The 25,986-nt window shown below is 37.7% G+C and overlaps 3 protein-coding genes across 6 annotated transcripts; 1 reads left to right on the forward strand and 2 right to left on the reverse strand.

Moving 5' to 3' along the window:
* Positions 1-3,364: 3,364 nt before the first annotated feature.
* LOC131785018 (uncharacterized) lies at positions 3,365-9,582 on the reverse strand. Its single transcript, XM_066165833.1, has 7 exons — positions 9,426-9,582; positions 9,265-9,324; positions 8,006-8,780; positions 7,135-7,206; positions 6,704-6,784; positions 5,783-5,866; positions 3,365-5,368 (listed from the first exon to the last, which is right to left on the reverse strand). Exons 1-7 carry the CDS (start codon positions 9,426-9,428, stop codon positions 5,034-5,036), a joined length of 1,410 nt encoding a protein of 469 aa, XP_066021930.1. The 5' UTR covers positions 9,429-9,582; the 3' UTR covers positions 3,365-5,033.
* A 1,959-nt stretch (positions 9,583-11,541) lies between these two features.
* Positions 11,542-20,121, reverse strand: LOC131774685 (uncharacterized). 3 transcript variants are annotated; one of them, XM_066164852.1, is made up of 6 exons: positions 19,934-20,121; positions 16,996-17,050; positions 14,609-15,524; positions 14,072-14,149; positions 13,557-13,616; positions 11,542-13,305 (listed from the first exon to the last, which is right to left on the reverse strand). In XM_066164852.1, the coding sequence occupies exons 2-6, from the start codon at positions 16,996-16,998 to the stop codon at positions 12,977-12,979; spliced, it is 1,386 nt and encodes a 461-aa protein (XP_066020949.1). In that variant the 5' UTR covers positions 16,999-17,050; positions 19,934-20,121; the 3' UTR covers positions 11,542-12,976. The 3 variants fall into 3 exon arrangements, with proteins under 3 accessions (XP_066020949.1, XP_066020948.1, XP_066020950.1); XM_066164851.1 differs by lacking the exon at positions 19,934-20,121 and adding an exon at positions 17,232-17,410; XM_066164853.1 differs by lacking the exons at positions 14,072-14,149; positions 19,934-20,121 and adding an exon at positions 17,232-17,410.
* A 763-nt stretch (positions 20,122-20,884) lies between these two features.
* Positions 20,885-25,333, forward strand: LOC131785015 (tumor necrosis factor receptor superfamily member 19-like). Of its 2 annotated transcripts, none has more exons than XM_059101853.2 (5): positions 20,885-21,060; positions 21,598-21,675; positions 22,857-23,161; positions 23,583-23,992; positions 24,363-25,333. In XM_059101853.2, exons 2-5 carry the CDS (start codon positions 21,622-21,624, stop codon positions 24,440-24,442), a joined length of 849 nt encoding a protein of 282 aa, XP_058957836.1. In that variant the 5' UTR covers positions 20,885-21,060; positions 21,598-21,621; the 3' UTR covers positions 24,443-25,333. The 2 variants fall into 2 exon arrangements, with proteins under 2 accessions (XP_058957836.1, XP_058957837.1); XM_059101854.2 differs by lacking the exon at positions 20,885-21,060 and adding an exon at positions 21,445-21,472.
* The last annotated feature ends 653 nt before the right edge of the window (positions 25,334-25,986 follow it).

Consider the following 25,986-nt stretch of genomic DNA (forward strand, 5'->3'; position numbering starts at 1 on the left):
TTTCTAAATTTTAGCGCTGGGCCGCTGCGTTTCTTCATTTTTTTGTCATGCGAAAGCGAAACTGCCACGTAAACACCGGACTTTAATTTTTATTGAAAGAGAGAGGGAATTAATAATTCCGTATTTATTACACAGAAAACTTTGGTTGAAGCTAACGAAACACATGATTTTTCTTTTAATCCTGAAAAAGGCATGTAGTGAGCTTCAATATCATTTTGGCTAGCTAGAGAAATGATCATATGGTAATTTGCATTTAAATAATCACTTAAGTTCTATGCAGTGGCGAAGAATCTAGATTTAATTTTTCCAGAACAAAATATACAGGTAAACGTTGTCAGTGCGCTCATATCTAATTATATTTGACCCTGAGGGGAGTCTTTTACTGTGTAACCGCATCCCTAAGGGTAACATGAAAACTGAGCTTAATCAAACCCAAGCCATGTACCCTCCGCAAGGCCCCAAAGCCATGGTGTGTGTAACTACGGCTAATAGATCAAAATTGACCAGTTGAGCTGTCAAACTGTTACAGGCTAGAAGCATTAGTAATCTTTCAACGTTTCAAGATAGTAGAGATAATTGAAGAGCTCACCTTGGTTATACTATTGTAACGAACACATGCAGTGATGATGGCTTACGCTTTTTTACGCGAGGTTACCGAACGCGACTTTGAGGACGATCTATTGACTGATTCATCCGCCCCTGTCATCGTTAAAGATAACGTTTGACCCGCTTTGCCTCATGGTGCATGGATGGACGTTTTCCTTTTTATTATGCGCCGGGATCATTTCCAAGCCAAGATTTTCGTCGTTTCCACCCTACATTGGCCGGACAGATCTTAGATCTCAAGCGCGACCCAGCAGAATTTTGCTTAATTGGTCCGATATTCCGGCAAGTGTGGTAAGTGAGAGCGATAGCCCGACCAGCTCCGGGTCAGCTAAAGGTTTGGCAAAAAAGACAAAAAAAAATACGAAAAATGGCCGCAAGAAGAGAAAAGGGCTCTAGTAAGTCTATGGGCAGAACGTCATGAGCTACTTGAGAGCAAAGACGCACGAGATGTGGGAAGAAATTGCGCGTGAGTTAAATCGCAAGTTTTGAACCAAGCGCACAAGCGATAAATGAAAAAAGAAGATGAATTATCGTATCGAGCGGTACAAAATCGCCGATGAATATCAAACCATGATTCGGCTGGGCGAGAAATGGTCCACGTGTAAGGTGCAACACGAATTCTACGTAAATGCTGCCGTCTTCTTAGAAATGCGACATTCAGGATTTGCATGTATTCATTTACCCATCATTGATACAGGATGAAAAAGGCAAACATTTGCTGCTGTTACATGTCGATAATTTGTAGAAGTAGAATGGCAATAGCAAAGCAAAATGCCTGATTTGGGTTTATGTCTATTACCGCACAATACGCGCCAGAAAGGACTGTGTTCATTTTGACCTATTCTTGTATTTCGGTAGTGCGACCCAAAAGTTGTGTCACATTTTTCGGCACTTCCGGTTGCGGTTTAAACTTTTCGAAAATTTTTTGGCTTAGGCTGTGGTGCGACTTGGACCTAATACTCGTTTGTTTAGGTCTTTAGCCTCTGCATAATTTAATATGATAAAGCTAAAAATCATTTTATGAAATATCGCCGACCTAAAAAATACTATTCCTTGCTAAAACCAAATGATTGCTACTGAGTTGTATTTTTAGAACAGGAAAATTTCGAACGGTGAGTTTATCAGAATGCGGGGCCGTTCTGGAGTGGAACTCAAAAGAAAAAAAATAGTTTTATTCAATTTCTTGAATATCTTTTGTTTTTCAAATATTCCACGGTGTTTTGACAGTTATTTTTTGGAGAGGAAAAAATTCAACCTAGTGGTCTAAACTTGGCATAATTTGAAGTACGTAACTTAAAGCGGATGTGTGAAAGTATTCAAAGTAAGGGAAGTTTAGAAAAGTATAGTGCATATATCCGGAGACTTTCTTTCGTTTTCTACAGTCCTCTTTGGGTCCGTGTTGGAGTTAACACCATTCTTAATACCTATTTTTGTTAAAAGTCACGTTAAACAAGTTTCCTTTTTGGGGATAATTCCCACAGTTACTTGTCAGCGGGCCTAACAAAGGGAATATGTATTGACCAAGAGAGTGAGCTTTCAGTCATACTATTACATGTTTTTTCTCAACGGTGGAAAAAAATTCACATAAATATTATTACCTTTACCTGAGAAGGTTTTTGAAGAGCTTTATTGATCAGGAGAAAGCGGTTTACCGTCACTGTGCAAACAAAGTTTAGGAATGCGTCCTCCGAAATGCTTACTAATGTGATGTCCTAACTTCGCAAACATTCCGCATTTTTGAAGGTATGCACACTCTATCTCCTGATGTACAAAGTTCTGACTTCGAAGATTTTTTCACTTAGCTTTTTTTTCTTGACTGACCGTCTAGCTTGGAAATCTGCCTATTCTTATAAAAAAAAAGTTTTAACCCCAAAGACCTTTTGTAATAGTATTTAATTAGATTAAGTTAAATAGGTATTTAGAACGGTGTTAACTCCAACACGGACCCAAAGACTAGAAGTAAGTGGGAGAATTCAGTAGTTGCCTCTCTTAGAAAAGAGTTCTATTGTAAAGGGGCTTTGGTCAAAAAGAAAAAATAGAAGAAAAATGAAAGTTGTGTTCATATTTTTCTAGGTCCATCAAACTTGATTCTGTCATGGAAATCATGGGAAGATGGACAATTTTCCCAGAGTACATGTAGCAAGGTGAGAAATATATTGAGTAAATAATAATTTTTGCAGCATTTTCAACCAACCCCTGATTGTTTACAATGGAAAAAAAAATTTCTCGGAAAAGGTTGTGGATAATGATGGTATTATCATTAGTGTGAAAGATTATGCCCCTTGTTCAAACCCTCAGTTAAAAGCCAGTGATGACTTGATATATTCAGTCATAATCCACTGATATGTACTTCTGAAGACTGTTTAAATACTGTGGCTTTCTTCTAATAAAACCACACTTCTTAACTCTGTTTTTTAACTTTGCCAAAATCAGATTCCCTGCACTCATGATCTTTTTATCTTCTTTTCCAGGTGTCTTTTAACAGGAACTGTGTAACTTGAATGTCTTGCAATCAAGACTTAAGACCTGATTTCTTCTTTGTATACTGAGTAATTCACAGCAATAAAATGTTCCAAACAGTATTTTTGAAGTTTACTTGCTTGTGTACCATTGACAGTAATATACAGTTCTGTCTGTATAACAACGTTAACTGTTCTGATATGCTGTTGTTCCAACTTTCACATCTGTTATAAAAAGATGCAGAAAGCAAGAACTTCCCACTTACTTGGGTCAGTGGAGATACAGTCAATGCAGGCACTTATTCTAGAACTTGAATTTATTTTCTTTGGCATCACCATTTACCAGTTGACATTGTAAGCAGAATAAAGATGTACTTATCATGCCTCTTGTAGCACAAATATAAAAATAATCTGCTGTCTTAAAAATAGTTTTTTGTAAATATCTACACATTATACTTTTATAAATAATGTTGCTTCAAGAAAAATACATCTACTTGCATAATAAAGATATCACTTAGAGTTACTTTTAATTTTGTAATAATTTATCACCAGAAACAGCATTACCATTTATAACATATTTACAAGGAACATGACCCACTCACTGTTGTGATGATTAATAACAAATATATATATATATATATATATACATAACTATTTCTTCTTATTGATGTCCTTGTTTTCATATGCAAAAGTTGTTTTCACAAAGCTCCTCTTTGAAAATTTTAATGGAATGCAGCTTGTTTTAAATGGTTTGGAACCATTGTAGTGTATGCTTTGTGACCAATTTTTTACTTGCTGGTAATTTTTAGTTTGGAACCATTTTAGTGTACGCTCTGTGACCAACTTTTCTTTTCTGGAATTTTTTGGTTTTTTCCTTTCTGCTTTGTTTAGCATTTTGTATCTTTTTTGTTTGTTTGTTTCCTCTTTTTTGCGGTTATTATTATTATGAACTTAAAAACTGGTATACAGAAGATGCTGACAGGAGTAAATATCTACACATTATACTTTTATAAATAATGTTGCTTCAAGAAAAATACATTTACTTGCATAATAAAGATATCACTTAGAGTTACTTTTAATTTTGTAATAATTTATCACCAGAAACAGCATCACCATTTATAACATATTTACAAGGAACATGACCCACTCACTGTTGTGATGATTAATAACAATTATATATATATACATAACTATTTCTTCTTATTGATGTCCTTGTTTTCATATGCAAAAGTTGTTTTCACAAAGCTCCTCTTTGAAACCTTTAATGGCATGTGGCAGGTTTTAAATGGTTTGGAACCATTGTAGTGTATGCTTTGTGACCAATTTTTTACTTACTGGTAATTTTTGGTTTGGAACCATTTTAGTGTACGCTCTGTGACCAACTTTTCTTTTCTGGAATTTTTTGGTTTTTTCCTTTCTGCTTTGTTTAGCATTTTGTATCTTTTTTGTTTGTTTGTTTGTTTCCTCTTATTTGTGGTTATTATTATGAACTTAAAAACTGGTATACAGAAGATGCTGACAGGAGAGAATTAAAGTCAAGTATGTCATTAAAAGATTAGGAGAAAGCCAGCATAATATCATGCAAGGCAAAGTTTGCTGTGTAAAACATAGCATTTGCATTTGCAAGTCAGAATATGAGTCTTTTTGACGAATAAACTGGGAAGATAGTAATTTTTTAAAGTTACCTGCAACTTACTTTGTGTTTTCAAAATGTTGTCTAAAGTGGCTTTAGCATACAACTTAAAGAAAAATTGTCACTTAATTTTCCCTGGCTTTCTTCATATTGAGATTCTAGAAGCCTTCAGCCTATAGTTAGTTCCATGTTCTGTGTGCCTTGTTTTTTGCGGAGGTTATATGAGAATTTTTTTGTTGAAGGGGGGCTATCTGTAGACCTAACAGCACTAACAGCAGCAGGCTACAGCTAGATACTTAATTATTTCTTCTTTCAAGCTTGCTGAATAGTTTCCCTCATTGTATAGTGCGTAACTCCCATGGCCAGTTGCAAATATTGGTGGCCACATCATACCTTTTGCAAGAAACAAGAGCTTCTACAAAGCTTCTCATTGAGGGTACTGTTGAAAAGGTGTTCAAATTATCAATAAGACTAACTGTAGGACTTCTTCCTGCTATGTAATCAGTTTCTATCAATTCCAAGTCATCTTCTGAAACATTCAAGATTTGCCCAACAGAGCGCCAATTTTTCTTTGTCTGTTTCTCCAGTGGATCCAGCATCCTTTGCACATAGTGCAACAGACTCTGATTTTCATGGTTACGCAGCTGTAGCATTTCAGAGACTTTGCAATCTAAGAGTTCAATGGATAAAAGTGTTAATGAACAAACGGTAATGGGGTTAGAATTGTAACATGAAATATGCTTTTTTGTATTACTATTGGTGGAAAAAGACATGCTTTAATTGTTAAGAATTGCCAAGGATTAAAATTGATTTATTTTTAAGAATGCAATGTTTGGCAGTGATTGGAAACTTAGTCTGCACAGTCCAGGTACAACAGATTAATTCAGGGGATGAGTTTACTTCCATTTTAACACCCATTTACGAGGCTACAATTGTGCATTTTATTGCACCAAGCTAAGAGGAGGGTACGTGTAGGAGATGAAATGCAACATCTGAATGACTAGTGGGACACTCATCCCATTGCATAACAAGAATAAACAAGTAATCAACTTGGGTCTACCAAATGGCAGGATGTACGCCTCACCTGCTGGAATCAGATCAGTTTTTGTCTGGTCTTGTCTAAGCTCATTAGTGTGAGGCTCCTTGTAGTCATCAGCTGCTTGAGCATCTGAGAGAAATAAAATTAAGAAACACTTTGGTTATCCTAGAAAGCAACTTACTGATTACCATACAATCAGGAAAGCCTTAACCCGCTAAAGCCCTGAAGTGATTAACATACAACTTCTCCCTGTGATATCCATACATTATCCAACAAATTGGTAATGAGAATAATCAAATTTATTAGATTATTCTCATTACCAATTTGTTGGATAACAAGCATGTCTTGAATTTTGTGCAGCATTAGTTCATTTTCATCATTAAGAAACGTAAAACATTTCTGAGACATCACAATCTAGAAAACAGAGTTACATTTAAAAAACAGACCTGTCATTTGTAACATTAAAGTTGTAACAAAAGAATAAAGCAAATTTTAGCTAAAAAATGTGATCTACTATGGGGTTCCTTCATTCTGAGAATAACCCTCACTACCACACAATCACTGTACATAATATCATTAACAGTGCTAATTGTGTTATCTCGAAAGGGTAAATGAGGCGTCGATAAAACTTTCGGTAGTCTGAGCTGAAATTTTTCACATTTAAAAGGCCTCAGAGGGAGAGTTATTCTGCTTATTTATTATTTTTCTTCTTCGGAGAATTCAGGATTAATTCTTTAATCCCTGAGAGTGACTAACATCTAATTTCTCCTTACAATATCACCCTTGAATCAAACATTAAGGTCATGAGAATAAAGGAAATGATGATGAACTGAAGAACCTCATGATTGTTAAACAAACTTCCTTGCCAGCATATTAGCAAATGTACAGAGAACTGTACGGGGAATATGAATACTGATGTTAGAGTGTGAAAGGATGAATGTGGAGAAGGAAGGAGTGACTCCTCACCTGTTGGAATTAGTCCAATATTTGGCCTGTTATTCATGGGTTGTCTAAGGAGAAACTGCTCCTGCTCATCTTCTCGATTATCTGCAGAAAAAGAATGATCGATTTTTCAAAAGTCCAGAATATAACCGACCCTTATGTCTTTTTAGCTTAGTCCACAAACACTGATTTTAAGGAGGATACGGCCATGATGAGGTTAACTACAAATAGGTGCCTAAAAAAGCTAATAGTTGTGGGAAATACTAGTGAAGATTGTGAGGCTCTTTACATCTTCCAGTATGTGATAAATCAAGGAAGTGCACTCCTTTGCTGCTCAGAGTTACTTAAGCTAAATTTCCTTGAGTACAGATGCCACTCTAGCATTATCTAAGCTATCATCACTGTCAACTAAGTACTATGCTGAAGGTTGTGAAAGTAAGTCTGACCAGCCATACCGTGAACAGTTCCACCATTGTCCTTTCTTCCCTCGGATCTTATCCCATGCAGTGGCACATGCTCATGTAAACCTACAAAAAAGTTTATTGACATATCACCACAAATGGCTTGGCTGTTAATTGATAAAATTGTAATACCAAAATGTTTATTTAAATAAGTGATTAATGATTTGTACGACTATCCAAGATCCCCATAGAGTAAATCCGAGAAATGGTTTTGTTTTATCACAGTAATAAGGTTCAATTATCCTTTGTTAATAATGATAGATGTTAGTTGGTATGTGCCATCACCCTTCAAGATCTTAGCACCACTTCGGATTACCCTTAAAACATCTCCCCAAGAACCCTCTATTCATTGTTTTATGTGTGTGTGTGTGCATCTGAGAGAGAGAGAGAGAGAGAGAGAGAGAGAGAGACAGAGAGAGAGAGAGAGAGAGAGAGAGAGAGAGAGAGAGAGAGAGAGAGAGAGTTTGAAATAAGGGTTCAGATGAAATAAAATTCAGATGTGTAAGTCTAACATTCATTTCCCAGAATAAATTGCATTGCCACTCAAATACAACCTGCCTCAAATTTTCCAGACCAGCTTTCTCGTTAGGGTAGGTTTATTTGAGAAAATCTTTTCATTAGTATTTAAACTTTGGTGACAGTGTATTAAATAAATGTCTCTTTAACCTAGAAATAAGTCAAAAGTTTCCAAAGAAAAAAGGTTGTGTTGTCAACTGAAAATAATGGAAACATTACTACATGAAAAAAACTTATCAGTTTGCTAAAATATCATGTTGTGTTGCAAATTGTTAATACGAATTCAGTGCTTAAGATACTATCCTCAAAAAAGTTAACAACAGTGTTGCAAGGTACGACTTTCTCTTACCTTCAGAATACAGTGTTGAACCATTCCTACATGAAATAATTCTTTTAATCGCGTATAAAACAAAAATAAGCACAAGGATACTCGCTATGATCATCCCAACTATTATTGAAGGTGTTATATTTCCATTTGATGTAACATTTTCTGATGATGCAGTAGGTTTCCTGACATTATCACTAGAAGTACTCTCAGTTTTATTTGCTTCAAAATTGTGACCAGGAAGAAGAGTAACAGCCGTGACATAAGTTGTATCAACACTGGCTTCTGTAGAATTTTCCAAAGCTTCTTTGCAGAGCTTGTTTTGGTGGTTCTTAAGACATTGCCAGTCTTCTCCCATTCCAATTTCTTTACATTTCTTCATTCTACCTGTTTCGTCCACACTGGGACAACAAAAGTAGCACTCTTGACAGAAACCATTGTCATCGAGGTAATGTCTTTCAGGACACTTGGTGCCGCATTTACGATTTTGAGATGGCGTGCACTGCTGAATAACGTTCTTTAAGCCACAGTCGTGGCAGGATCTACAACTCTCAAAGCCATGATTGTCTGAAAATGTCTTATTCAGTTGACATGGTTCGCATTTAATAGTGGTGTAGTTAGTGATCTTGGAACCACATTGTGGTACGAGTCCTAGTCCTGGCGGGCATTCAGGACACGCTATACACTCCGTTTGAGCTTCCGGATCATCCGGGTAGTATTTCAGGAAGTTTTGCATCAAAGGACATCTTGTGGGACCTCCTAACACAGATTGTGACCACAAGACTATCACTAAGATCAGCTGAAATTAAAGAGAAATAAAACATTTTGAGAAAAAAATTCAAGAAACTGCGACATAATATTCAAGTAACTACGATTACATTCGAGTCGGAAATTTAATAGGAAAAATTTAATTTAAATAGAATCTTTTTCGACCACTCTTGTTTATCGAGATAACCAGTCAGACATAATTTATATGTAACTGGCAGTGACTGACCGACAGATTACCGACAGGCGGCCGACTGTTGGCCGACAGTTGGCCGACAGTTGGCTGCCTGTCGGTGGAGGGCAGCTGTTCTTCACAATTACCATAAACAATAACAGCCAATCTTCGTCGACTGTTTCAGTTACAAAAACCGATAAGTGAAATCAGTGAAGTCTATATGTTACGTGTTATAAACGTCCTCAAGTTCGTCGAGAAATCTGAACTAGATTAAGATTGCGAAAATGGTTACATACTGACGTGCTTACGAACTACGGTGAACAGAGTATTTGGAAATATTCACCTTTACGGCACCCTTAAAAGCCTTCATGCCACTATTGTTATTTTTGCTTCGTTTGTTGCCCTGTAAAAAGAAATAAACACACATGCTTATTCGAACCTTACTAAAAGTCTGCCAGAGTTATTCGTAGGAAAAATTTATGGATTGAGTACTCGGTAACCTACCATTTGTGTACGGCTCAGCCTGTGTTTCTGTTCGTATCGATGTCAAAGTAGATACTATAATTCCCAGATCTCGTGAGCGGAAAATTTCGTCGATAGAAAGCTTCCTAACAATAAGTTGAAAATACTGGACGTTAGCCGTAGGTAACAGTCTTATATAAGTTGCCGGAAATAACAGTTACGTCCTATCATCAATAGGACGTCTTTACGTCATACGTGACCCATCAGGTCAACGTTGTGCACGTACATCTTAGCAACTACCTTGTTATTTCATCTCTTACGAATCAAGATTTTGCCTTGAGTCATAAATTAACCCTTTAACTCCCAGATAAAATTTGTCATTCTCCTTCCTGTCAACTACACAATTCTGATTATGTTAGTTCAGAGAATTTAGTATTGGATCAACTTATTATCCCCAAATTTATATTTTTCTTTATATTCATCACTTATCTGGTTGATATTATATTGATATTGTAAGGAGAAATTCTGTCCTGGTCACTCATGGGAGTTAAGGGTTAAAAGATACCTGACAAGAACGGAGGAGATAATCTTAAGGTTTTCAGCTTCCTGGTGCTGCTGCGCCACGAAATACCGGTGGCCAAAGAAAATTCGAGTCAAATGCAAATACGCATTTGAATAATCGATTAACTTTCTGTGAATTTGAGCAAGATGAATATTGCGTAACCGCTTCCATAGAGCTGAATATTATACCGCTTCCAAGAGAAGCTGCGAAATATTTTCTGGTTTTATTGACGCGTCCGTGATTAGTGCCTTTAGATAGAAAATTACAGCTAGTGTTTCAGTTCAGGATAAGACCCCGTGTAATCAAGATCGTTTCTGGAATAGAAGACAAGTCTTACACCGGAATACCTGATAAAGTAATCAACACCCGCCAAGGTTGCTTAGCAACAACTTATTTTGTGCTTGTGTTACTCGGTAGTTGTGATTCAAAGCGAAAGTCATCGCTAGTTTTTATCTCTCTATTTTGGTTCCACAAGCGCGTTTCCAAATTGAGATTATTCTTTAAGCTATGATCACACAAATACTTAAGTTATTCCTTGATGCAATGATTTTAGTTGACTGCTTTGATAAAAGACAAAGGAATAAAGAAAGAAAGATCCTATATAGATTTAGTGTCGATCATGTGCACGTGTATCAACCCGGACTGAGATTCAATTCTACCTTGATAAGAAACATTTACATAATGTGACATTCAAAGTTTAATTATCAGAACTCGATAAGTCTGAAGTCGTCGGTTACCCTCGCCTGGGTCGACCAAAAACTATTGATCAGCATTGTTGTTACTGAGTCCCTTTTTACCACTGTAAGCTTCTACATCAATTGCAGAGAGAGGTGTAGATTTCACCGCGGCCATTACTGAAACAGAGAACTGAAGGTAACTTCATGCCAATTTAGCAGTTTTTTTTTTATTTTGAAATTACTGCAAGATCACTGATTTGCCAGCCTTCGATGGTTTGACTGCAGAACTCCCATGGACACGAGAGATATTTAAGGGTGATTCAACGCGCATTTTCAAAGTTTTCAAAAATTCGGCAATATGTAAAACTTTGAAAATACGAGTGAAGAGGCTTACGAAGTTAACGTGTGTCCAAGACTTAGTTAGTACGATGCCTGACCCCTCTCCACGTTAAAGACGCTCCACAGGCCTCTATCGTGAATTTCTTTTTGTTGCTTATTGTGTAAAATTCCTATCTCATGACTTTACCACGACAAAGGAGAAAGGTTTGACCAATTTCCTATTAGTGAATCAAAACGTCTATCATAAGGTACCTGGGTGATGCTCAGGGCTTGCTTCTTGGAATTACACTGTCTGAGGGTTAGTTAGTAAAATTGGCCTAATAGGAGAACGACTATTTGCAGCTTTTATTTTCCGGAAACTTTAACCTCACGCTACCTCGACGACTTCTGCCAGCCCAAGTTTTGCTGAGTCGCGTTAAAAAATATCGACCGAGCCCCTGCAAGCGGGAGGAGTGATTCAGGAGTGACTCAGGAGTGATTAATTCAGTCATTTTTCTTTAATTTCTGCGCCCTGAAGATTTTCTATTCTCGTTTTCTATTCTCGTTTACCACAAAAGATGACTCCAAACTACAGCCAAGATAGTTTCTTTCAGCATTTAATGGTTTACTACCCAACTCATAAACAAAAATAATTTCGTTGCGTCTATATAAATTTACTATTTTATCTTAGAGTGCTGATTACCATTTTTCAAAGGGCATGACTACCTAAGTTGCCCACCAATATTTAATTGATTGGAAGAGCGGATAAGGGCAAGCACAGGTTACAAATGGGGGCGTAGCTTGGATTTTTTAAAGGTTTCCTCGGATTTGTCTGTTTTTGAAAACCTGAAGTGTAAGTTTTGTACAGAATTGATAGCAAAAAAATTAAAAAAAAAAGTAACCTCACATAGGGGTTTCAGAAGAAGCACCCCAGGAAACGTCACTAAGCTATGCCCCAATACTTAACTAGAAAAGATTAACTACAATGATACAAAACTCATTATTACCTCAGAATTGATCACTGAGAAGGAACGTTTTAATTGCGGGTCGTAAAATCAAAAGCAAAGTACTCACAGTGGCCAAGCAATCAACTTTAATTTGAACGTCATAACTGAGAAACCTGTGAGAGAGCTTAAAGTCTGTAAATTAACGCATTAGAGCTGCTTTGTACTCTTGGAAAAATTCCTTTTACTAAGTCGCGATTGGTTTCAGTTTTGCATCTGGCTATGTGGTGGTGCGAATTCCTCGACGGCACGATGAAAATATCAACAAGCCAAATTACATCGACACTCGATTGAAAAGTAATTAACCTGACTAATTAAGCCAAGTTTAAAACTTCTGCTGGTCACATACAGGATGACCTCAGAGCATGCATAAAATCGAAAACATCCTTGTTAAAGTAGATTCAGCACGCAGTGCTTACTTTCTTCTCAATGTGAGATCAAGCAATGCCAAGCGAATTAGGCTGCAGTATTTTCTTAACCTCTCATAGTACTTTAAGGAATACCACAAGGAAAGATAACTTCAGACAACCTTCCGTGTGCTATACCACTGGCCTGTTTGAAATTTGAAACATTCAGATATATAGGATACCGGCATATTTTGCTACAATAAAGAAACTCTGACCATGCACAACATTAAAAAAATTTCGTCCTCAATTGCACTTAAGAGCGTTACCTAAAATTATTTACAACCTTACAACTAAGAGCAAAGATTAAAAAAGGTTACAAAAACCTAGAAAAATTATGTAAAATTTTCATCGAACTACCTAACATAAATTTCAAAACAAAAATTGCCTAAATCTTCAAAACACCTGTTTAAAACGATCCTGTAGTCTAATCTTAAAACAAATCTCTCGAACAACGTGTATCCCTACTTTCCAAAAATTTTGTTCAGATCACTTTGATTTTACTTAATACAAAAAATCAGTTACGTTATTTACAAGACCAACTCAATAACTCTCAACTGTCACTGTTCTTAAAGTCCATGCGTGGAACATGATATTAAAGAAACACCCAACAGCCTCCTGGGTATTGTCAATTCTTACCCTCCTCTGAACATCTGTCCTGTTTTTTCCTAAACCAGCTGATAATGTCGTTGGCAACATCGTTGCGTTCCAGCTCCTGGAGGACGTCCACGAACTCTTTTAGAGTCGCACATTTGGAACTACACAACTTTTCAATCAAAAGCCTTATTGCGCTTACTCCTGGCTTCCTGCTCTCTATCTCCAACAGCTGAATGTCTTGTTTGGTAATTTCATACCCGTAAGCGACATGTTTCCAGTTCTTTTGAACTGGCGAGGAATCAGAATCTAGTTGCAGAATAAAATCTTCGACATCATATGGAAAGTCGGCGAGCTTGAAGTCTAATATAACGAAAGAACAATCAAATTGACAAAGTCAAAAGGAAAAAAAAGTAACAATTATAATCATCATTATCATCATCACAATAATGCTCATTTGAGGACACCCCCGGTGGAAGCTGCCCGCTAACGCCTAGAAGACGAGTGGGTACTGCAGGCGGGAACAGGGAGTAATGAAGGCTTCTTAAGTTGCTAATAACATTGATCTTACACTCAAAGGACGGGGATTCATTACTTGTCACTTATTTCCATACCTTCGGGGATGTCCTTGGTAAGAACAAAATCTTTGTCGTCTCCTTGACCATCACGGCGAACTGTAATTAAATGAATTTAATTATGGTGAATTCACTGACAATTTGGCTTTTCCAGTTGCCGGGGATTATTGCATAAATGGAAAGGTATGATGATAAGGGAGAGAGTGTATGTGGTTCATTCAGTTTGGCCCTCATCAAACTTAACGGTTAGTATCAGGCAATTTGTTTTGCAAGTCTTGTTAAAAACTTTAAAAAAATAAAACCTTTTGATTGCATTAGATATCAGAGAAGAGGCAACAGCGCTCATGAGGAACTGCGCCAAATGAAGGGCTTTGTTCAGAGAACTATTTCACGGGTGTTTAACGGTTACCATTTTGGTCAAACGGAGACTAAAAGAATTCAAGAAGGCAATTTCACAGGGAAACAATAGTGCGGTTTTGGCTTCCATTTATCTGAGTGCTAAAGAAAATCAATAAACCTAGTAAATAGGCACGTGAAAATTTTGAACCACCCACCATCTAAGGACTCACTTCCTTGAGAAGCCATTAAACTTTCAGCAGAGTCAGTGTTGTTATGAAAAGAGCCAACGGTTTCTGAAAATCAAATGGTGAAAAAAAAAAACCCAAATGAGATTGTCTTCAGAGTTAGAGTGACTCATACAGGTACCTCCACAGGGGTCATTTTGTCTGAGCGTTCAGCAGGTACCAAAAAGTATGAAAAAGAGATAAAAAGTCAAAGTATGAAAAAGAGATAAAAAGAGATAAAAAGATAAAAAGTCGACTACGTATGAAATATTCAGTCTCCTGTGCTTGAACTTTCCATTCCAGAGAAGACAGGGTGGGTTAACTATTGAAGACTCGGGCTTTTATCATGATATCTGTCGCGTTGCGAAGGAAAATGTTACGAAAATATATATATTTCGAGTTAGCAAATTATGGATCCCACTCAAGTCACTCAAGAGGGCTATTAGACCGAGGCTCCTTGTCGCTTAGATTATTTAGAACCCTTCACTAACGCTTTTCCTATCCTCATTTATTTTAGTATAATCCTACCTGTCTGTTCTGGCTTTGTCTTCTCAAAAATTCTGCATTTTATCCAGCAAACTATTGCAGTCGGTGTAAAGATGACGATAAAAACTATCGATCCTATTATTCCCAATATAGTCAACAGTGTCAAAGCTTTGCCTTTCCGTCCCTGAGTCTTTTTTTCCCCCGGAACACTAGCAGAGGCGTCGTTTCCTTTAGGTATTGGAACTCCTATACCTCCAGGAATCGAAGTTGATACGATTCCACGATACAATGACGATGGTCTTGGCATGATAACCTGCGTGAATTCTATGCTTGTAGAGGAACGGTTTCCTAGTACCAGTGGAGACAAAACGCTCATCAGCGACGAACGCTGTGGCTTTAAGCTCGGAGTCGACGCTATACTCGTCGAGGTAACACTTTCTACTGATAATAAATCTTTCATAGACGCTACAATTGCTGTAGACGAGCCGCCGTCTAAAGGAGATGAAAGTTGTGGCCAAATGCTAGGAGAAGGTTGTATTGAAAAAGTTTTGTTTGAGACTGTTGCTGGCGTAGTTTCTCTGCAATCAGTGATGTGGCCATCAAAGAAATACCCTTTGGGACATTTACGTCCACATTTGCGATTTTGGTCCGAGGTACATTCTTGAAGGACATTTCGTAGACCGCAGTCCTGACAGGGTTTGCAGCTTTCCACTCCATGGCTATTGGAGTAGGTCACGTTTTCTTTGCATTGGACGCATTCTATCTTAGTATCATCTGTGATCAATGAACCACATTGAATGTTCAGCCCGTTACCCTCAGGACACTCTGGACACGGTATACATGCTTTGAATTCACCGCTGGTACTCAGTTTCCAAAAGTTTTGAGCCATTGGACATAAGTGTTGACCTTCTACCACGGATGCCATCATCCAGAGAAGAAACAGACGTTGAATTGTTTTCTGAAAAATTAAAATGAAGGCAATACAATTGACCATTCTTTACAATTTCTGTACTTAATCGTAAAAAACAGTTCATTTTAATCCGTGTGCGCTTTCTAACCGCTGTTCGGCAATTGCGCCCGTGCTCCTTCCCGCGCAGGAGGACCGAAGACTGGATCCGATCCGTCTGTGACCGGAAGGAGCTATCAACCACCCAACCGGAAACTCTTTGTTTCAGCTTTAAGCCCGGCGCACACTAGAGCTATCAGCTGAACTGAGCGTCACTCGTGGCTGTTGGCGTAAGCTGTTTCCTCAAGTGTGCGGTGTCATGTTCTGCGATTTTTGTCACGCGTGCCATGAGCTCAGAATATTCAACATGTTTAATAATTTCGTGCACGAGTGAACATTGACTCACAGTGTGCGCGCGTTTTGAGCTATCAGCTCAGGAATCAATAGCTTTGACCCACTCACCTAGAATGAATAATTGAATTGCTGTCCGGTCAAAACGGCCCCAAATATTGGTATTTTTTACACTTATAAAATTTTGAATTATCTTACATGTTGTTCCAAGTTTTTCGGCCAGTTCTTGAAACGCTTTATCTCGTAACTCCCGATTCTTAAATTCTGGACACCGAACGTCGTAAAGACAAGGATAATCGGGCCATAAATCAGCTAATTTATCTTCCAGCACTGCATCAGCAACTATCGAGTTGTTTGCCGCCATCTTGACTTCAATAAAACATGGCAAGGACGCATGCGCGTTCGCATTGATTCCTAAGCTGATAGCTCAAAACGCGCGCACACTGTGAGTCAATGTTCACTCGTGCACGAAATTATTCAACATGTTGAATATTCTGAGCTCATGGCACGCGTGACAAAAATCGCAGAACATGACACCGCACACTTGAGGAAACAGCTTATGCCAACAGCCACGAGTGACGCTCAGCTCAGCTGATAGCTCTAGTGTGCGCCGGGCTTAATTAAACATGTAAATATAAGTGTGTACTAGACATACGTCACAGTAGAGAGAGAGGGCCATTAATTTTTCCGTATATAATACACAGAAAACTCTGGTTGAGACTAACGAAACAAGATATAATCCTGAAAATAGGCATGTAGTGAACTTAAAATCAACACTTAGGCTAACTAGAGAAATAATCACATGATAATTTGCATTAAATAATCATTTACATACTATGCAGCGGAGCGAGATAAACTTTAGGATCTAGATTCTTTTTTTCCTTTAAGAACTAAATATACAAGTCAACGTTGTTGGTAAGACTATGAGGCGAGCAGAACTTCTAAGAGTTTACAAACAACAAAACTAAACTGTTGATTTCCCCAAGGCGATATATTTGCGAAAGAAAACAATGTGCTAACTCAGCGTGATTTCAAAATGATGGAAAAAAAAATGAAATCCTTCTCTTATATATATTGGTACATTATTAATAGCTAATGAAATGTTCAAACAGTCTAGGGATCGGACACTTACCATTTTTTATATCAACGAGAAACTCCTTTTGAAAAGGCTTGCGGCGTGACGGTTTCTGGAAACAAGAAACACACACTTTAATATCGACCGTGATATATATTGCCGGGGAAATTCGGCTAAGTATTTACTTATCCAAGCTAAAATCTTTCAAAGTTCCTGAAGGTCGCGTCTTAGTTAGTGATCAAACCGCAGACGAGGGAACATGTCATCGCTTTCAAAGTATAGCATACTCATACCCGTTTGCAATCACGATTACGTGACGGTGTGCTTTTTGATTCTTGAAGTATGCTCGCAGTATGAGCAACAAATAAATCGCTTTTTGCCAAATTAAGTCACAGCTGTCCTCCGCTTGAGATATCTCGCCACCTTATCAGTGCTACCGGCGTATATTGGATCGCAATATTAATTGCTTACGGAGCTTTGACAGAATATTTCTTTACTTGGGGATGACGCAAAGTGAGACGACAGGGGGCGGATCAATCAGTCATGTGATCGTCCTCTGTTAGACGTGGGTTTGCGCTAAATCTACGAAAACCTCGCAGGAAAAAAAACAGGAAGCAATTATTACTGCATTTGTGCGTCGCAGTTACAACCTTCAAAAACACAACCACGACGGGCGTTTCAATCAGCTTTGTTATTTTGAAATCACTTCAAGGTCACTTATGCACCTAGCCTGCGAAAGTTTGACGATTCAACTCGCGAGTTCATACTCCAAAATAAATGACCGCTTTCGCTTTTCGGGTGGTCTAGAGACACGACATCATTGATGTGTTTGAAAATTGACACTTCTCCTCCATTTTCCGCCAAGGGTTAATTAATAAATAACACTTAATTGTTTGAAAATGAGGTATTTAACCTCTGCATTATTAAAATATGGTAAAATCTGCGACCAGTAGTTTTATGAAAAATAACGAAATCTTTTTATGAACACTCTTACAGAAGTATAAATGCTCTTACAGAGACAAACATGTTGAGTTAAATCTGTTTTATCTACAGTACAAAGAGTATAAATCAGCCTGAATAAGCTTTGTTAAGCAGAATAGACATGACATGCCTGTCGTAAGCGACCGAGATTGAGAGATCATAATAGAGATCATAGCTATTGAGAACGTGCCACTCCTCAGCGATTTTAACGCCGAATAAACATTTTATGAAATATTGCTGAGCTAGAAAATCATAGCCAAAACCAACAAATAATTGTAAACGAGCTGTTTTTTTTTTTTTTTAACAGGATTATTCTGTTTGGTGTGTTTACTGAACCGGATGCGGGCTTGCTTATGGGAAAACACGACTTTCTTCTTTTTTAATCACTTTATTTCTTTAAATATTCAATAGCAGTGAAATGTCGATTATATGTTGGAGAGAAAAAAAAAATCCCCTACGTTGTCTTTAGTTGGCATAATTTGAATCCTCTTTTGATTTAGGTCTAATATATTTTTTAGAAGTATAGCAAAATGTTTAATTTCCAAAAAATATGTTTACTTGATTTTAGTCTGTTGTCATCGTGGCTAATATTCTTGATTCGTGAAACGCCAAAGGCAACCGTAAGGAGAATGAAGCTAATTCTGCACCCTTGAATATCAACTGAACTACTGCACAGCTCTTGTTTTAGCATTTTAAACGGTACAGGGCGAGTACAGGAACTGTCAATGTTCGATTTTATCAACCACCGTAAAAGTCTGACCTCAGACATAACAACAACAAACGAACAACAAATCAAAATGCTGGGATTTGGTTACGAAGGTCATATGAAAATTTGGCTCAACTCTCATGTCATTCTCTCGAGAGAAGGGAAAATACACCTCTAAGAATAAATATGTACTACACAGCTCATTTTGCGTGTGATTGAAGGCGAAAAATTCAAATTGTGTAGGTTCAGAAATTAAGCATTATTTCAAATGCAAAATTTCACAGTCTAGCCACAGGAGGGGTGGTGAATGCTGAAATCCAAGACTCGTGAGACGCTGAAAATTCGAAACCGAGAACTCTACAGTTATTACCATCACTTCATTCGCATTCTTGTGTGGTACCGTAATAAATAAGGGCAAAGATATTGCATCAGAGTTTAGACATTCTCTATGCGTTCCTTTCAGCGATATATCACCTTTTACATCGCATTAATTATGGACGATTGAAGGTGATCATACACAGACCTTAGTTGATCATAACCACAACTCCAAGCTACTTTACACTTTAGATCCTCGCCTGTAAGAGCAAACCCTACACTTAAAGAACTTTGAAAGAAACTTGAGAGATATGAAGATTCATCGCAAAGGTCAATGAGGTTTCAAGATAGGATAAAATTAGCTAGGTGGATCGCACGATTTTTCAGGTATCATTTGCTAACACTGGTTAGATTAGATAGTTATGCAAATTTGTGTCTGAGTAGTAGGAATAGTGCAAGGAAGTGGAGCGAGTTTGGCAAATAGCCGCTTAAGTTTATCAGAACTTGACTCTTTTTTAATCATCGATGACTGAAAGCATAATTCGACCAAAACTATTAATTAGTAATGCTATTCAAGGTCTTTACCAAAGACTTGCAATAATTTTTGTTAACGACGCACAGTTCACCGTGACTATTTACGAAGGGAGGAAGTATGCTTGCTCGGCATGAATTGCATATGACGAAACAGGAAAAAATGCCGATCTTAAGCACATTCGTAAAAAGCTTTCAAGAAAGATAGCTTCTGACCGACTATGATTGTGACTGTGTTTGATATTAAGGGAAAACTCTTCAGAGTCTTGAGGTTTAATGTTACGTTCTGCAAACTACGCATTTCGCCACCAGCCGTGATATTTACTGCCTGAAATCTCCAGCTCTATCCCTATTCCCCACCAAGAAACACGCAAACTGAAGCTTTTGCAGGCTTGGTAATAAATGATGATCAAACCTTTGACAGGTAAGGTAAACCTTTTGCCATTTAAGGCATACACACACCAAAACACAAGGCTTGATTTCGTGACAATTTGACTCTTGCGCTACAGTCTCAATGAGAGTTGCTTTTTGGCAATTTAGTTAAAGCTGTCCTCTGCTTGTGGTAATTCACCACGATATTGGTGCCTTGGTCCTACTTAAGTTCGAATTGCACCAGGTTATGGCTCCTGATTACACCAAGTAAAAGTACTAGATGCTTACGCAGCACAAAAAGCAGTCTTCGATTTTATTTAAGCGATGACATATGCGAGTGGGCGGACCACGCAATCGTGACCCATCCGGTGTTACATTTCTTAGATGTTTATCTATCTCGATAGCTCGTCTATCTAAATTTAAAGACTGTGAAAATTTGTGCTTGTATCCGTTTTCAACCTAGTATCTAACCACAATGAAAATTTCAATCAGATTTGTTATGTTGAAATCACTTCAAAGTCAATGATGACTGATGATGCAATTCACGATATCTCAATTTCCGCAAGCGACACCTTTCTAGAGGATCTTAGAGAAATACCTAAAACGTGACATCATCGGTATGTTAGAAACTAGGCCCACATGCAAATTTTCTAGAAGTTTCCAGTCCACGGACTTGAACAAGTTCACACTTGTCCAACGGAGATCTTTGATCAAGAACACAAATAACCTCATTTGCATGTATCGCCAAAATAACTGACAATATATAAAATCAAGTCACATTTAATTGTATTAATGCGTCAATTCTTACACTCTGTCAGTGAACGGACGCCTTCAGTGAAGATTCTTAACGATGTACCAAATTTTCGTGAGCCGCAGTAGTGTTTAGCTTAATAAGTTAACATGCCAGGGAAGACAGGTTCTTAGGTCGTAGCGCATCGGTAATCTTTCAATGATTTCAAATTGGTTTATAAGATATACGAATGAGAACAAATCCATAGGTTTCGCTGGTTAGAAATCTTAATTCAGGTGGATAAAACCTTAATTTCGCAAAAGGAAAGTAATTTTTCAGACCTTGTGGAATGCGGGGTTTCCCCTAACATTGCGTCATCAAATCAAATAGGATTCCGCGGGGGCATTATTTGCTTGTGAAATTTGCTGGCTCACTGAAACAGACTGATTACTCCCGAGAATCAAGATCGTTTTAGAAGCCTTCTCAGGTATGAGTTATTTCCATTTGGATAAATATTTTCAAACTTTTTTCGAACAATTACAAATAGCACAACAATTCGCGTTGTGATAGCCACATTCAACTGTTCTTCCGTCAAACCTCAATTCAACTCAGTTTTGCCGACTACGCAACTGACGGAGTCATCCCTACAAGGAAATTTATATTGCGAAACATTTGTAACGGAAATAAGTACTCACAACGGGGAGATTTTAAAAACGAATATAAAAAGGAAGTGGTAGGCGAGCGAAAGACTTGGCACACAGAATACTTACCTGTACCTTTTGATCTTTGAAATAGGTATTCAAAAGAATAAAATTTAATTGTGTTGATAGAGTTTATTTCTTCTCGTTTGGGTAGGAGAATGCATTCTGTCTCTCTTTGTCATCCAAGAACAATGACTGGTAAATTTACTGCGCATTAACTGAAAACTAAAAATTACCATGCATTTGTTCAAATTTATGTTTTTTTTAAAAGGTTTCTTAGATTTTAGTTTGATTACATCACTGTTTTTTTTTATTCTCGGCAGGTCAAAGTACAAGAAACGTACGTCATGTCTGCTATACCTAATACAGATTTGTTTGTGACGATTTCAATTCTTTACATGGTAGGTTGATAAGCAAATCTTCATTAAAAATATTTGCCTCCTGGTGTAACTCAAAACACGAAGTAAGCCATGTTCAATTATGCATGGCAAAAAGATTTCGTTGAATGAATATTTATCAGTTTTTTGCATTACAAAAAGACCATCTAAACTATTTCCGAGAGCGGTTAGGATTAATTCATGAACGGAAAAAGTGTTTCCTTTGCGATTGTATTATTTGAAAAATGCAGACAATTCGCTAAAACCCAACAAACTTCCCGATCATCTAATTAAAGATTAGGCAACCTATTTTAGGGATCGAGCAAGGACTTTGCTTTAAAGGAAGTACTTCGTTGAACCCGACAGCTGTAAAGAAAGCGAAAGCAAAACGTGTTTGGGAGCTTGTTGACTTGTTTTTGTATTTACTTTTTTCTTTCCATTTTTTTACTTATCTTTTAGCCTTGGATAAGGTTTTAATGATATTCGCAGCTATTTCAGTGATTATTTTTCAAATCCGCAACCAGTAAAGAATTATTTGATTAAAAAGGGATTTTTCCCTTCACTTTCGATGCGATCTCAACAAGTATATGAGCTATATCGAAAGTGAAAATAAACAAGAAATTCCGTAATACTATTTGTAATATTTCGCCCGCTTTGCACAACGGCAAGAAACACACCGTATTTATTTGGCTATAAGCCGAGCGATTTTTACAAAAATTCACACTAATATTTGGAAAAGGTCTCGGCTTGTAACCGAATGTTTTGGTTTAATTTTTCGTGATGGTGCCGCTGAGGGGTCTCGGCTTATAGCAAAATAAATACGGTAACTTGAATTTCACCATTGTTAGCACTATCTCGAATGACAGAGCTGCCAAATGTTGGGCGTCGTTCTTCATTGATCAAAACACATTCCGGGCAAGATTTGACTTCTGTGAAGTGACCGACCGTTTAATAAGTAAAGACACAGCCTCAGAAAGGTATTTCCTGCCTCCTTATACCATTGCTTTACCTGCTTTCCGGATCAAGTCAACCCCCCCGGGCGCATAAAGTACCGAGGACGGGGCGGATGGAACCTTCTTTTTGTTTCCTCAGTATTTTGAAAATATTTCACCCCCAAATGTATAGTCTGTTAAGTTATCTACAGATGCTGAACCATACATCAATTATTTAACAATGCACTGGCTAAAACAACAATTCATTGTTAGTTTTCAGTACAAGTAGCGTTTAGTAGGAGCTGCAGGTGGAATCAGTTGACTATCTCGAGCACCAATGGAGTTGAATGTTTTCCCTGTCCCGAATGTCCCGATGGCCAAGGCATGGTCCCACAGTGTGGATCTCGTGTCACCACGAACGTCACAGTGGAGTGTGTAGAATGTACACCTGGCAAATCGTACTCGAATAACCATGATATCTCCTCGTGTAAGCCGTGCACTATCTGCGACCCTAACGAAGAAACGATCAGCCCTTGTACTGCCACGAAGAATGCAGTTTGTGGAGAGTGCAATGCTGGGTATGTAAACAAAGCGGTGTTTGGGCAAAAGAATCTCTAAAGAGATAGTGTATCATCATGCTGTCAGTTGAAAAATTGCAGTGCTGTTCTTTGTACAGTTTAGTCCAACTTTCATTTGTCGGAGTAATTTTTATGCTGATTTTTACACCAAATTCTCGTAACTAATTTAAAAGGAGATATGTAGCAGCTGGAGGGGAGAATTAACAATCGGATCTTGGGAGGTAAAAGGTCAATTTTAAAAAGCCTGAGCTGAGATTTTTTTTAAACTCTACCTCATCCTCATCAATTGAAGTTATCAAAGCGCAATTTTTTTTATCATGCACGCGTTATAATGATTATGCATAGAAAAGATACGCAACGCAATACTGGTGAAATATCATGATTAAAGGTTATCTGAATGTTTTTCCGCGTTTCGTGACAGCTTCTATCGAGCTATAACCGGAGATTGCAAACCTTGTATGAGATGTTGTGCTGACAGGAAAGACGAAGATATAGAGAAACAGTGCAGTGATCAGTCCAACCTCCCAGCAAACCAGATATGTCGATACGATGTCAACACCATCAAATGCGCGTCTACTGTTTACAGAACAACTGCGTCTGCTGTGTTAGTATCCACGGCTCCTGCAATCACACATGACAAGATGGCCTACCGCTCTGAGGACAGAGGCAGTGCTAGTACTATTTGGCTTATAGCCGTTGTGGCTTGTGTTGCTTTTACTGTGTGTGTTTCCTTTGGAGTGATGTTATTTGTCTGCTACAGAAAGCAATTTTTGTCACTGTATTTGTGCTACACAAGAGCGCATGCCGACGGAGACTTCGTGACTTCAACTCGTAAGTATCTAGTCATGCTCAGGACCAGGATAAAAGAAATTACACACATCTTTTCATATTTTTAACCATATTTTGGTTACAAAATTAAAAGTAGCGACCAAAATATGTTTTGAATCATATCGGCTGTTTTCACACCATACCCCTCTCTCGGAGTTAAAATTGCTTTAGAATAGGTCATTTATAGAAACTCTTTAGCTTAAGTCTATCCTTTCCTCTGATAAATTAAATGAAATCATCGATTTTGGTGGATGGACAGGTAAGCATTTGTTCTATTCGTAGAACTGAGTGTAATCTCCCCTCAAATATACAGTAGAAAAGAAGAAGTTATACTTTTGATTTTAACAAGCCGACATGTTTGCTTCCTTTACAGCAACTCAAGTTGTATGTAATCAGCCTTCAAGTCCTCCGATTGTGACTGGGAATGACTCTCCTAAATTGCAAATGGTATGACCTCCGTAACTTTCATAGCCAAGTGAACAGGTGGGATATCTACAGACACTACACCTGCATGGCATTGCGGCCCACGTAGCCTTTTTTGGTTAATATTCTGATTATAAAGAACTACTGACATTTACCCAAGTCAACATTATTAACAAAGACGATGCAGCCCAGAGGATAAATAATGACCGGCTCCTGACGAAAAACCTGACTGAAACCCATGGATAAAATGCTAACATATTTTAACTTAACGTTATATTTAACAAGATAAGGAAAATAAGTGATTTGGATTAGACCACAGTATTAATTCATATTTATTTTCTAATCTTATGTTAGTTATGTTAGTGAGCTATTTGCAAATGCGACGAAATTTGGCACCGAGCTCCTCTTTAAGGTGTAAACAAGGAGGGCTCCCTCGAGATCCTTTTTCACTCGTTAGGACTCAGAATTACATAATTTATAGTAGCCTTGATAGCACATGAGATACATTGTGGATCAGATATGGAATGCTACGATCGGCGAAAAAATTTTGGCCACATCACCAGTGGGACCACATTCATAGTCTGGAAGAGCTCATCAGTTACATCCCTTATATCCCTCCATCCCTCTTTCTCCAGTTTTTCAATATTGCACTTTGTTTCCTTTGATTGTGCAACATTGAATTGAAGAAGAGGGTATTAAAGAGAACTGTCGTTAATTTATCATGTTACTTTTTAAAACTTCCTAATAGGAGTAGCGTGAACGATGCCATTGATATTTGTCAAACAGTTTTGTCGCGGATTGTTTTGCTTTAGTTAAATGTATAAGCAAGCCCTGATTTACGGAAGTCGATAAGGGATCAGGTGCAATCCCAAAATGTTTTTGAAATCCAAAAAATTGTTTAATCGTAGAAACAGGATTTTTTAATAAAAATTATGTTTAAAACGTTTTACGATCCAAACAACATTTACAAATCCTGAACAAAAGAATAAATTAAAAGGTTTTTGGGATTTCCCCTTATCGGCTTCTGTATGATTAGAGGTGTTTATTGCAGACTTTGAGATTCTTCGTGTGGAAAAAAGCTTTTGCTTTCAAAAGTACTAGTGAACAAATGAATAGGGGGAACAACGCAACAGAGGCCTCTTTCTGTCCAAGGTGCTGCCTGATGTGGCCTTAGGCCGCGTTGTTCAAAACACGATAAACCTAACCAAGGGTTAGCCAACAATTTTTCATCTAGCTTTGCAGCTTTGCAGTTAGTTTTAATTGCGCATATTTTTTCCTCCAGTTTTGTCTCACGCTATAGCTAAGGTGAAATCCCTGAAAACGTAAGCCCAAATATACGCTTTATTTCAAGACAATGACAAGTTAAACTTTTAATCGCGGATTATTGCCGGCGTCTTTTTGCACAACTGGGCTCTGGTGCGTTCGAAGAAAGCTTTATAATGCACTTCTATCTTAGGCGAAAATGCGCAACGCTAAAGGATTAAGTAAGATCGCTTTCATAATCGAGATAAAGTAATGGCAAAAAAAAAACCTTACCTAAGAGTAACATGGTAAAAATCAGCCAAAAAGATTGG

This window comes from Pocillopora verrucosa, chromosome 4, assembly GCF_036669915.1.
Source record: "Pocillopora verrucosa isolate sample1 chromosome 4, ASM3666991v2, whole genome shotgun sequence".
Taxonomy (NCBI): domain Eukaryota; kingdom Metazoa; phylum Cnidaria; class Anthozoa; order Scleractinia; family Pocilloporidae; genus Pocillopora; species Pocillopora verrucosa.